General features: G+C 19.3%; 2 protein-coding genes across 2 annotated transcripts in view; one reads left to right on the top strand and one right to left on the bottom strand.

Annotated features, from left to right (window-relative positions):
- PRSY57_0723200 (putative membrane protein) overlaps positions 1-13,058 on the top strand; it is a gene marked incomplete at both ends in the record, with an annotated part of 15,408 nt that extends 2,350 nt beyond the window's left edge. The window contains 2 exons of the mRNA XM_020114684.1: positions 56-12,888; positions 13,025-13,058. Of these exons, the coding sequence (XP_019970640.1) occupies positions 56-12,888; positions 13,025-13,058 (12,867 nt within the window). Of the gene's footprint in view, positions 12,889-13,024 lie in introns of the transcript that reaches the window.
- A 364-nt stretch (positions 13,059-13,422) lies between these two features.
- The window catches only part of PRSY57_0723100 (DNA mismatch repair protein PMS1, putative), a gene marked incomplete at both ends in the record, with an annotated part of 4,080 nt that continues 1,912 nt past the window's right edge, over positions 13,423-15,590 (bottom strand). Inside the window, 2 exons of the mRNA XM_020114682.1 lie at positions 13,423-13,732; positions 13,946-15,590. The exon at positions 13,946-15,590 is cut by the window's right edge and continues 1,912 nt beyond it. Of these exons, the coding sequence (XP_019970639.1) occupies positions 13,423-13,732; positions 13,946-15,590 (1,955 nt within the window). The remainder of the gene's footprint in view (positions 13,733-13,945) is intronic.

Genomic DNA, 15,590 nt, shown 5'->3' with positions numbered 1-15,590 from the left:
TTTTTTTTTTTTTTTTTTTTTTTTTTTTTTTTTTTTTTTTTTTTTTTTTTTTTAGTGCTTGTTCAAAATTCAAGACCTATTTCAATTTCTCCAGCGAGCAATCACCTTTGACCCTTTTCTTTTTAAAGATGATGAAGATGACGAAAGAATAAAACGTTTGACAAACCCGGTAGAGAATAAAGATTCAATAAACAAATGTAATTTTTTTGAAACCAATTTAAATGTGGATGAAGAAAATAAGAATTATCATAATTTCGTCTACCTCCTTAACGAAAGAGATTATGCTTCATCTGAATATATAAATAATTATTATTGTATTAAAAAAATTAATTTTGATAAAGAATTATGTAAAAATATTGATATAAATATACAATTACATAAACTAAAAAATGTCCTATTCTCATCTTTACAATTAATTGATTATTTGTTACAAGAAGAAAAAAGTTATGAAAACCATTTTGTAAATAATAATTTTGATGAAAATGATGTAGAACAAAATTTCTTAAGTACACTTATTAAAAATAAAACCAAAAAAAAAAAAACAGATAATAATAACTTATATAAAACAAATATATTCACAGAAAGAAAAAAGTGCAATAATTATGAACATGTACAATATGATGATATATTATCAGGAAATAATCCATGTAATAATAATGATAATACATTTTATAATACCAGAATAAATAAGAACGAAGCAAATTATAAGAACTCTGAAGAAGACAGTAATAACAATATAAATATAAATAAACTCTGGGACATATCAATAGATGAAATGAACATCAATTTAAGTCGTTCATCTTTTAGTTTAACAAGCGATGTAATACAAAATGAAGAAATCAGAACAGACGAAGACTCAAATTTTGTTTTCTTCTCATATGACATAGAAAAATTTAAGTATTATTTAAATTCAATCAAACAAAATGAACACGTAAAAATAAAATTATTAATCTATAAAAATGAAATAATGAAACAAATATATAAATTTAAATTATATAATTATATTATGAAATTGTTACATAAAGAAAGAATTAATAATTTTGCGCTATACCATAATAAGGAACCTTTAAAATGTAAATCTATAGATACATCAAAAGGGAAGAATAGTATAAATAAAATATCTGATATTTTTAATATTTTTAAAAAAAATGTAAACCATACAATAAATTCATGTGCTGAACATAATGATGATAATCATAATAATGATGAACATAATAATGATGAACATAATAATGATGAACATAATTATGATGAACATAACGACGATTATCATAATAATTATTATTATTATAATAAAAATAAACGTGTTCAAAATGTTGATGATACAAATATATTTATTATAAGCTGGACAAAATTTAAATATGCCTACACACCTATAGATATAATAAAATATTTCCTAATTAATAAAAACTATGTACTCATAAAAATATTTTATAAATATTTTAATTATTTTATAAAACAAAATTGGAAAACTATCTTTTATTATATTCCATTGAATGAAAGAATAGAAAATTATTTTTTTCTCTTACCATTAATAAATAGAAATATTAATAATGAAAAGGATTATAAGCTGCAGAATCAAGTTAATAATTATAACGATCATAAAGACAAGTTGAGATCTAGCAATTCTTTTATAGAGGAAGATATAATTCGTTGTGATGAAAAAATATACACGGAGCAGTATATTTCATCTACCCTAGTAGAAAAAAAAATGGACAATAATACAAATACACATAAGGATAATAATAATAATAATAATAATAATAATAATAATAATAATAATGATAAGGAAAATATATATAAGGATAGTAATAGTAGTAGTTGTATTAGTAGTAATAATAATTTTGAAATGTTAAACCCAAGAGTAAATGAAAATCTTATATCGTTGCTTTCTTATGAAAATAAGAACAAAAAGACCTACGAATTATATGATATTGAATGTGATGAAAACGTGTTTGTTGAATTCTTTCTAAACAGGTGTATAAACATAATAAAAAAAACACACTTAATTAAAAGTAGATTATTAGAATTTGTTTATATATGTCTAAAACATTTAAATGGAGATAACATATATGAAATGTTTGTGTACGATAATATTATGAATAAGTACCAATACAACGAACATTATTTTTTGAGCAATTCATGTAATAAGAATAATGAAAAGGATAATCATAATCATAACCATAATGATAACCATAATCATAACCATAATCATAACCATAATGATAACCATAAACATAACCATAATGATAACCATAAACATAACCATAAACATAACCATAAACATAACCATAATGATAACCATAATGATAACGAAAGAGATATAAGAAAAAATATAAATTCATCTGAAACACATAATGAGCACACGAACCATATGGTTAATATGAAAAATAATAATAATGAATATGATTATGATAATAATAAATATTATCATAATTGTAATAATATTAATAACGAATATAAAAGTGCACTAGGAATAAATGAACCCATCAATATTAACGATATATCTTTTATTAAAAATTATTTAAGGATAGAATTAAAAAAAGATAATATTAAAAATAAAAATATCATCCTTATATATAGCTTGTTCATTTTAATAAAAATGTATCTAGTATGTAAAGAAAATAATAGGAATATAAAATTTGAAGAATTTATACAATTGAATATATATAATAAAATGTGTCTTATATTAGATTTCGATATTAAATATTTATCATATGAAGATGATAAAAAAAATAATATAAAATATTTTTATGATAAATTAATAGATGTATTAGAAGAATATAAATATATAGATGAACATATAAAATATACAAGTTGTTATGTAACATTTCATAAAGATATAATTTATTTAAATTATAAAAAATCTAATAATTTTTTAGATTCCTTATATATTAACATATTATATACATCCAAAGAGTTCTTTATTATATTTGTTTTAAAAACATTAAGGAATTTACAATGTATTAAAAAAGATTCTTTAAAAAAAAAAAAAAAAAAGACAAAGACAAACAAAATATACAGATATATGAATAAAAATAAAAAAAATTTTGATAGTACATTAAATAATTATAAAAAAAAAAAAACAACAGAAGTAGATAAAATATTAATTTTTTTAAAATATATATATTATGCTTATGATCATAAAATTATATTTAATGAACATTATGAATATGTTTTTTTCTTTTTAATAATCTTTTATAAATATATAGAGATCAATTTGATACATTTCATATCTATATTTAATGATTTCTATAGCCTTTTTCCAAGACGAATATATATAAGTTGTAAACAAAGTTATGATATGATAAATAATAATATGAATATATATTTAAACGAATATATTTTACAACATACGTTCAAACTAGGAGATCTTTTTAAAGAATACCAAGATATGAATATAATTAATTATAATAAAATAATAATCTTTGATAAATATATTGATTATATTATAAATTATTATAATAATAATAATAATATGATAACACGTAATATAGAAAATGATAATTTTAACAAAAAAACACGAGAATCATGTGATATTAATAAAAATGTATTTGAAAAATGTAATGTAGAAAAGAAAGAACAGTATGATGAAAATCATAAGAATATATCCTTATCGTGTGAAGAAATTGAAAAATATTTAGATGTTTTTGAAAAACATTTAAATTCCTTAGAACTTATTAAATATTTTAAAAAAAATATTATGAATCCTAATGATGAAGAATTATTAAATATTAATATAGATATGATTTTGAGTTCAAATTATAATAAGAAAAAAAGTATATTATATATGTTTAAAATATATAAAATAATTATTTTATATACTCATCATAATAAAGATAATAATTTTACAAAAAATTGTATACAATTATATTATAATTTATTTTATTCAGTACATCATGATATATCATTATTTTTTTTTATATTTTTTTATATTATTTTATTTTTTTCCAATGATTATAATTATCTTTATTCCTTTATGAAATATTATTATAAAGAATATATAGAACACATACAAAGTGTAGCAAATAACAAACCATCTTATTATAAGGATATGATAAATTATTTAATAACAAATAAAGTTAATAATATTACAATATATGATAATGATTTTATTCAATTTTATAACTTTATAAAAAATATGTATAATACAACAACTTCTGAATCATTAACCCTTTTTATTGATATACCTGAACACAATGAACACATTTTAACAAATCTAAGAATATTATATTATATACAAAACATGATGAAAAATAAAAAATGTTTATTATATTATGTAGTATCACCCATTCAGCATTATAATAATAAATCTAGTGATGATATATCGAAAGGTAGGAATATGGAATTACCATCTTATTCATCAAATGAAGACCTTATATATAAATCCTTTTCTAAATTAATCACAAAAGGATATGAAAAGACATATCATAAAAATAATAATATGATTAGTAATGATAACAATAAATCAAATCAAAATAATATAAAGAATAATTTATTATCTACACAAATGTGGACGACCCATTCTTTTTTTAAACAAATATACTATGATACATATATAAAAATAAAAAATGAAAGAAACAAATTCTCTATTTTTAAAAATATTATAGAGAATGATTTAAATAAAATAACAAATTATAAAAAAATTTTACAACTCTTAAAATTGTTACATATAATAAATAGTGATCAATTAATATATTGTATTATTTATCTTATATATATTATACAAATATATATAAAAAAAAAAAAAAAAAATAAAAATAATAAAAATAAAAATAAAAATAATAAAAATAAAAAAAATAATAATAATAAAAAAAATAATAATAATAAAAATAATAATAATAATACAAAAGAAAAGGAAAGGGAAAAGGAAAAAAATGAAACATTAACAAGCCACTTATCTTTTTATTTAATACTTTTAATAATTTTATACCCAAAAGAAAAATTTAAAAATACTTATAAAAATTTCCTGCAACAAACAATTTTATTTTATATGAACCATTCAACAAAAAGTATAAATTATATTTATAATTTTGTTATTTTTATATATTCCTATTTCACATTAAATTACAACCTTTCTATAGATATCTTGTATAAATTATTTTTAAAAAAAAAAAAAAAAAAAATTCAAAACATTAAATATGGAGGACACAATCAAAATGGTACGTCTATTCCATTAGAAAACGTATATCAATTCCTAGGAAACAACATAAAAACTATGAAACAAAATTATGAGAAAAAACATTTTGTAAATAATGAAAGCAACAACAAAAACATATCTATAAATAATTCTCAAAATACAAAAGCTAGTAATATTCCAAACACAGATCATATAAAAAATATGTTTAATAATATTAATGCAGAAAATAATAAAAGTGTCTATATGGATAATTTCTTAAATACAAACATAGAGAATGGAAATATGAAAAATAAAAATTATCACACGAATGTTGATAATAATGATAATTATGATGTTAATTATAATCAATCATTTCCTCAACAGAATAAAGAACAAGTATACAACAACACAAAAATATTATTAGACACAAAGAATGCAAATAAATCTTCTATTGAACAACAAGATTATGAACAATATACTTATTCAAAAAATATAAGTAATTATAATATACCTTCACATCAAAATTTTTATTATTATGATGATGATGATTATGATGATGATTATGATGATGATTATGATAATGATGATTATCCATATTATCCATTTGAAATAGAAATTAACGAAAGCGATGTTGTAGAAACATGTTATGAAACAGATATTATATCAAACCATTCGTCTAATGAACTAAATAACCAGAAATGTACAAATATGGAAAATAATTCATTTAGTGATGAAGATATCGAACGTATTATCAACAGTCATCACGAACAAACAAATAATACAACATCATCCCTAGGAAGTAGTAGTAGTAGTAGTGATATAGATATGATGAAAACTAGAACTACTAATATAAAAGAAAAAAAGAAATATATAAATAATAATAATAATAATAATGTTAATAATAATTATTATTATTATGACTATTATTACAATATCTATGACGATATTGTATCTTCCAGTGCTGATGAAAAGACAAAATGTGAAATATTAGAAAAAAATAATAAATCATTTTTTAAAAAAATTACGAACCATTCAAATATTTTTCATTTTAACAATAAAACGATCTACGATAATGATAATAATGCTCTAATAGTTTTCATAAAAAGGGTTCAAAAAAAAATAAATAAATATAATATATCTAAATGGAATATAGAATATATTTTAAAAGTAATTAAAAAAATTGAACTATTTTTCATTACAATTGAATTAGAACCAAACATGACAAATGATCATTTTCATATGTACTATTTTGATATACATGAGGAAAAAAAAAAAAAAAAAATTAAAGAAAGTCATGATGAAAATAATGTAAACGATAAAAATAATCAACAAAATATCATATATAATAAAAATAATCAACAAAATATCATATATAATAAAAATAATCAACGAAATATCATATATAATAAAAATAATAAAAAATATGTCGCAAGTAATCAAATCAAAGAATATTTATACATGTCCTTATTTTCAAACGATAATTATTTTTGTCTTGTTCATTTATTAAATATTCAAGACTATTATACCATTTGTCTATATATAAAAAAAATAATACTTATTAATTCCATAAGCGTTAAAAAAAAAATTAATATCTTTAATATTATCTTATGGACCATATATAATTTTATGAATAACAATAAAAATATTATGATGGAATACAAAAAAGATAATAATGGGCATCATGTGAATGAAAATATATATGAACATAAATACGTACAAACAAACCATTACAATGATAATAATAACAGTGTGAATAATATACATAATTCAGCTCTGAAAAATGTCATATGCATCCTAGTGATAATAAGATATCTCTTATGGAATTTATATAAAAACCATATTAATAAAATTGATATGAAGAAACTTTTTTTTGAAGATAATTATAAAAAACGTGTTGTAGAAAAGTTAGAAAAAAAAAAGTGTCAAGAAATTTTAGAGATTCTAATAAAAATTGTAGACATATCAAAAATATATTTATCCCACATGAACTTGCAATTAATAAGAAAAGATACTTTTATTATTTATAAAATAAATATCATGCACCCAACAAGTCATACCACTAAAGAAGGAAATCATATCCAAAATAAGGATTTGAAATATAAAGAAAGCGTGTCTCATACAAATTTTAATATAGAAAACAAACAAGAACAATATTTATTTGAAATCCAAACAGAAAAAGAAATGTTACAACATTTTTTTAGCAATGAAAAAAATAATTTATTACTTTATATATTAAAAAATATACATAGTTTATATTATGATATAAATTGTGTATATAAAATAGTATTTTATATGTATGAAATATGTTTGTATTATTTATGTTCTTCTATATATTTTATTAAATTGACGTATTATAATTTTAATCTTGGCACATTCTTTTCATCTATATACAAAACGATAAAAAAAATGTCACATTCTGAACTTATAGCTAAATTAATAGAATTGAGATGTATATCTGTATATTTAAATGGTTATGTAAATTCAAAGAATAATCAACCCAAGTTACTACAGGGCAATAAAACAAATGAACATCATAATAAAAATATTTATAAGAATGATATACAAACGCATATAATAATACATGATGAACTTGATAACACACAAAATTATGAACATACACAGGATACTTGTATAGATAAAAATATAGACAACCACAATTATTCTTATGATATCGCATTAAATAATAAGAGTACATGTAGAGATAGTTTATTTAATAACCCTTTAATGATTTTATATGATAAGAAAATTTTCAATGAGTTCAATTTTTATATAAATGAAATAGATTCTACAGATATTACATTCTACGATAAATGTAACGAATTCTTAAATATATATAAAGAAATAAAAGAGAGTGAAATATGGCCAATAGAAAAGACAAAGAGAACAAAAAATAATAATAATAAAATTATTATATATCATATGGATAGGAAAAATATATATTCATATTGTAAGAATATATTAAACGAATTTAATATAATGCCATATATATATGATCTTACATTTATTTTAAATAAACTAAATATTCGTTTGCATCCTTTTTTTTATATATATGATAAAGATTATGAAAATGTTAAAAATATATTTGATCCGACAGAAGATGATTATTTAAAATATATTTTACTTATTAAATTAAAAAACAAAAACGATATTATGTTATTATATGAAACTATTACAGATATAAAGAATAATATATATATATACTTTTATTCAAACTATTTCTTATGTGAATTATTTATAAATTTTTATGTCTATCATTTATTTTTGAAGTTACAACATGTAGAAAATGAACTTGATGATATTTGTAAAAATCTTCTTGATAAATCTTATAATGATATAAGGCTTCAAATGGATATATATTTTAATAAATTGTGTGTGGATTTATTAGAGATAAAAAAAAAAGAAAAAAAAGAAATTGATCTATTTTTTAATTTTTATAGGTTTATGGATAAATTTAATATATATCATTTGGCAAAATGCCAAAAATTAATTATAGATAATATATACAGAGTAGATATTTTAATTTTTTTTTTATTATTCATTCAAAATAAAAAGACAACAAATAAAATATCATTTCATCAAAAACGAATGATTCAATATATAATAGTAAAAATCATTTTACTATTATTCTTTTATTTTAATAATAATAATAATAATAATAATAAATGTGAAACATTTTTGTCATTATGTAATATTTTACATTTCCTTACTTCATTTAATGAACATGAAAATAGTAGTGTGTATTCATTATGTCGTATTTTATGTGACACAAACAAGAAAGAACCCAAAGAAAATGATGATAAAAAAAAAACAAATTATAATTCTGATGAGGATCATGATGTAGTGGAACATAAATACAGTTCCAAAGATATAAATAACAATAATAAGACATATGAGGACAAAATGAATATTATGCATAGTTATGATTCCTTTATGTTGGATGAGGATATATTTATCGATAAAAGTTTGGAAGTAAATGAAGAAGATAATAACCACTACAGAAACAATAGTAATAGTAGTAATAATAATTATTATGATAAAAATAATATAACGATTACGAATAAAAATATCTCCATTAATAAGGTACAAAATGAAAACACAAATGGAACACTTATAAAAGAAAAAAATTATAATGATGTTAAGAACAACCCCTTTTCTCAATTGTTTATGAACAAAAACTTAGATGATCATAAGGATAAAGATATAAATAACAATATTAATGATTTAACCTACGATTTTAATGTTGATAATAAAATAAATAAAAAATCATATGAAGAAAACTTTAATCATACTCAATCCACAAAAATTATTAAATTTTGTCTACATTACATAAATATCAAAAAGATTATCACGTTATTAATTACAAAAGAATTAAAAAGCATTGTGTTCTTAAAATTATCAGAAAATTGTAATGTGCTAAGTATATATGAAAAATCAAAACATATGTATACTTACTTAAAACGCTTGAATGGACATAATTTTTTTGTATCTCTTAAAATATTAAATAAATTGTTATTAAAAAATAGAAAGATGAATCAAATAAATTATATCATATATCATTTTTTTATAACTCTACATGTTGTACATTATGTAAAAAATAATATGATTATGCAAAACAAAAAAGGCAATACGGAAAAAAAAAAACAAAAAGACGAAATTAGTATAAATCAAAACATATCATACGAAAACACCTGTGATGATTATCACTTTGAATTTTTAAATAAACAAATTAGCACAAATAAAAGCGGTATGTTTAAAAATGAACACAAAGAAATTAATAATACTAATGATTTTGTACATACCAAAAAGAACAACCTTTTTAATGTAGACAATTTAATTCATAATAAATTATATTTGATTAAAATATTGATAACTTTATTATTTATTAATTTGAACAACATATTCTTGCCATCAATAAATAAACTATATTTTATAAAAAACAAAACATATATTATTATAAAGAAAGAAAAAAATAAGAAGAAACACATAAAATTAAAATATGATGATGACATATCACACTTTATATCTTCTCTTTTAGATTTTATACAAGTAACATATATAAAGGGATATGAATTTATATATATAAATTTATTATTATTATTAGAATATTGTATTGAAATGTTATTATGTAGTTGGGATAATATAAAGCCTTCAAATATTTCGTACATATTGCTTCTTAAAAGAACACAAAAAATTATAACAGAATATAATAATGATAGTTATAATGATATTAATAGTTATAATAATAATAATAATAATAGTAATAATAGTAATAATAGTAATAATAGTAATTGTCTCCAGTATTATCATAAGTGTTGTGTCTTATCCTTTATTAATAAGCAAGAATATACAAAATTAAAAAAAACTCTTAGCAATATGTATCTTAAAATATTAAGGCATTGTAACAACTCCATACTTATAGTATGCAAAATCATTATAGGCAATAGACTTCTTATAGATGATGAATTGTATTTATTTAAAATAAAAAAATGTGATATTTTATATTTCTTTACTTGTAATTATTCCTTGATAAAATCTAATAAAGAAAATATCTTATTACATAATATTGTACATAAAAGACACAAAGACAAGAATGTTAAAGATATAAAAAAGGAAACAAATGATATTACTATTTTTACATCAGCAGAAATTAATGCATTTATTAAAACATTGTTAATTATAATAAATTATGACATTCATAAATTTAAGGATACAGAATATCATAAAACTATTGAACAAGTTATTAAAGATAATGATTGGTATCTTATATATAATAATAATAACAATAATAATAATAATAATAATAATAATAACACTTCATCCGTATTAACCTCCTCCTCATCATCATCATATCATTATTATTATAATAAAGATGAAACTAAAAATATGAGCTTTCTATATAATGATGCTTTTAGTTCAAATTTTGATTCCTTTTCAGATAGTGTACCTTCAACAGAATGCAGCGATTTAGAATTTGGAGATATATTAAACGAATGTAATAATAATATGAAGAAAAAAAATAATAATAAAAATGAAGAAAAATATAAAGATAAGCAAATATCATTTATGAATATTTTTAGCCCTAATGAATGGAAGAATAATATATATGATATAGATGAAATGTATAATGATAAAAAAAAAAAAAATCTACAAGCAGATTATATAGAAAATGTAAAAAGGATACAAAATGAAGACTTTATAAAACATCCAAATAATACATCTAAAGGAATAGTAAACGAGGTAGAAATTTTTAATAAAGATATGAATGATAAAATAGATAATATAAATAATGAAAAATATATATCATATAATAATAGTTCTTATTATAATGAGGAACATGAAAAACATAGAAATATAAATAATGATAATCTTATATTACAAGAAGATATAAATAATAAGGGAGGGGAAAGAAAAATAAATAATGATAAACATATGTATTATAATGAATATGATGATGAAGATTATCAAATGCACATTTCAAAATCAAAAGATATTATTTTAAATAAATATGGACAAGGATTTTTATCAAATTTTATAAACAAAATGAATTATCATAATAATAACAAAGGTAACAATAATAATAATAATAATAATAATAATAATGAGTGTAATAATAATAATGAGTGTAATAATAATAATTACCATAATGATAGTTATTGTAAAAAACATTTTAGACATATACATAAGAAATCACAAATGATAAATTTATTAAAATATGTCAAGTTTATTTTAAAATATTGGAATATATATAATTTAATTAATGAAAAGAATTTAGAAGAATATTTGTTAATATTATTTTTTGCTAATCATTTTAATTTTTTCCAAAATATGATAAAATATAAAATTATATTAAAACTATTTATTCATAATAATTTACAAAAAGCAGATGAACTCTTAGGAAATAAAAGTATGGTTTGGAATTGGTATAGAAATACTGGAAAGATTAAAACAAATATTGAAGAATATTTAATCAAAGATATTTCTTGTAAACTTTTTTTTACTAATAATAAACAAGATAAACTTTTAAAAAAATTAAATAAATTTCAATATAAAAATAAATATGATCAAAATAATTTTTTTTTTAAAAATTATTATCATAATAAATATAATCATAATTATATTTCAAGTGTATATATTCAATATGTTCATTTCCTAAAATATAAAAACACTCATAAAAATAATTTTTGCAAAAATCAAAGCACAAAAGAATATGATATTATTATAAACAACAAAAAAACAGAAGAAAATGTAAATAATTATAATCACTCCATAAATATAAATCAAACTGAAATAAATAATAACAAATATGTTAATCATCATAAATATTTTACTCACAATAATATACCTCAAAATAATAGTTATATTAATAATAATAATAATAATATTGAATCTTATGAAAAAACAAAAACACAAACAGATTATATTCCTCAAGATGAATATAATCAACTACCATTGTTTTTCTTAAGCTTATTAGACCTTTATAAAAATACTTTTGATGTCTACGAATTTTATTATCAATCCGTTATTTATAAATTATTGAAAAATAATAATGAACATAATATTAATGAAATTCAAAATTATGTTGAACACATGAACAAATATCTAAAAAATAAATTAGCGTCCTATGATTTATATATGATGTTATATTATTATCAGTTTTTTACCTTTCAATCTATTTGTAATGCTAACCAAAACTTTCTCAATAAAAATGAACAAAACTTAATTGTATATATGTGGGTAAAGCATACGCAGGGACTTTTAAAAAAATACAGGTAATAAAAAAAAAAGACATTATAATATATATATATATTATATATATAATTTTTACATATTACCTTCATATATTTTTTCACTTTCACCGTCATATTCAATACGTCTTAATTTGTCTTTTCATTTTCTTTTTTCTAGGTTGAAGAGCACCAACTTTCCCAATGTACAATAAAACAAAGATCAAATAATTACATAAAAAAATATATATATATATATATATATGTGTGTGTTTGTGTGTGTGTGTGTGTGTGAATTCTTCTATAACAAATGTTTTTATTTTTTATAAACTCTTGAATTATCAAAATTTTTTAAATTTATTAAAAATTAATACATTATTCTAAAAATTAGCAAAAAAATATAAATCACCGTACACGTTATTGAAAATGTTCATGCAATGTGCCAATATAATATAGTACAAAAAAAAAAAAAAAAAAAAAAAAAAAAAAAAAAAAAAAAAAAAAAAAAAAAAAAAAAAAAAAAAAAAAAAATTTAATTACACATTTTTATAATATTTTTTTGTCATGCATACCAGTGAATTATTGAAATTTTAAAACAGGACCTAGGAAAGGTTTGGTAGATATAATTAAAAAAAAGACATGATTATGAAATAAATATTTATAGGCATCATAATTCTGACTTAAAATCAAATTAGTAATTTCATCATATAATTTTAAATAATAGTTTTTAAAGCAATTTTTTATATCGACATTATTTATGAGATATTTTATTGTAGGTCTACCATGAGGACAATTCCATGGATTCTTTAAAAAACTTAGCTTTTTCTTTATCTTAATCATTTCGTATATGTTTAATGCTTTGCCAACCATTATGGCATTTCGACACGCCCTACAAAAAAAAAAAAAAAAAAAAAAAAAAAGAAATAACATAAAATAAAATAATAAAATGTTATATATGTGTTGTATATTCATATGGTACTATTTAATATGCTTATTTATAGTATTAGTAGAATGAATTATTTTTCACACAGAAATAATATATACATGGATATATACATGCACATAAACACACACACACACAACTATATATACATATACTCACTTGGATGCTAGAATACGCCACACCTTTTGAGGTCGTGGGAAATTATAATTAAACCAGGTATCTGTCTTATTATTCAAATCTACTGTAGTTTTTACAGATACTTCCGATTCATTGTAAGAGGCTACTGGATGCTCTGTTAAATGATGCAAGAGAGACATAAAATCAACTACTTCTAATATTTTCCCATTAAATACTGGTAACGATAATAAATATACATTAAGCTCCATAAGCATTTCTTCTTCATCATCGATTGGTTCATTTATATTATTATTATTATTTGTTTTCCTTCTTTTATGTATGGGTTCTTCTAGAATTTGTACTTCGAATCCATTTTGTAAGAAAATAGACATATATTTTTGTATTATATGAACTTGTGCTGGACTTACTTGTACGTGTATTTTACTAATTAATTTTTGTGACTTCATGGTAAATATTTTATTGTATTTTTCAAAATTTGATTTTTCGTCAGCTGCATGTTGGTCAATAATAAATAGAGCGTAATTACTTTTATGTTTATTATCACTAATTAGGTTATTATCATTACTAAAATTATCATAATCCTCACAATTTATATTATTACTATTGTTATCATGTGTTTTGTAGTATTCTGATTCATGTCCTTCATTATCATACTTTTTCTTTTTTTTTTCAAAATAGAGTAAATCTATTTTGGATATTACAAATCCTTTATTAAATTGTCCACATATCTTTAATTTATTGAATAAGCTGGATTGGAAATATAAATCTTTCTGTGTTTCATCTATATTACTAAAATTAATATCTTCATTATTATTAACATTATTTGTATTATTATTACTTTCTTTTAAACTTAAATTTCCATCAAATAGGTTTTTATATTCTTTTTCTTCTTGATCATCTGTTAAACATAAATAATTATTTATTGGTGTTTCTTCTTTCATTTTCTGAAATATTATATTCTTAATTTTTTCACTATTTGTCAAATTTATTACATGTATTTGATCATAATCAAATCCACTCTTTAGTTCTTCTCTATTAATATACATATTTATATCAATTGGAATTTTCTTTATACAATTACTTTTTATATTTTCTTTCAAATCCTCGAATGAATAATTTGTACAATCTTTTAAATCATTACCTTCTTCTGATTCTTCATTTGTTTCCTGTCCATTTAAATAAGGGGTATTATTACTATCATCACTATTTAATTTGTATTCATAAATGTTATTTTTACTATCATCACTATTTAATTTGTATTCATAAATATTATTTTTACTATCATCACTATTTAATTTGTATTCATAAATGTTATTTTTACTATCATCACTATTTAATTTGTATTCATAAATGTTATTTTTACTATCATCACTATTTAATTTGTATTCATAAATGTTATTTTTACTATCATCACTATTTAATTTGTATTCATAGATGTTATTTTTACTATCATCACTATTTAATTTGTATTCATAAATATTATTTTTAGTATCATCACTATTTAATTTGTATTCATAAATGTTATTTTTACTATCATCACTATTTAATTTGTATTCATAAATGTTATCTTTAGTATCATCACTGTTTAATTTGTATTCATAAATGTTATTATTTCTATCACTAAAATGCTCTTTGTTATTTTCCATCATCACATTATCAATTGATA

Source organism: Plasmodium reichenowi, chromosome 7, assembly GCF_001601855.1.
Source record: "Plasmodium reichenowi strain SY57 chromosome 7, whole genome shotgun sequence".
Classification (NCBI taxonomy): domain Eukaryota; phylum Apicomplexa; class Aconoidasida; order Haemosporida; family Plasmodiidae; genus Plasmodium; species Plasmodium reichenowi.
This window is presented reverse-complemented; position numbering and strand designations above follow the sequence as displayed.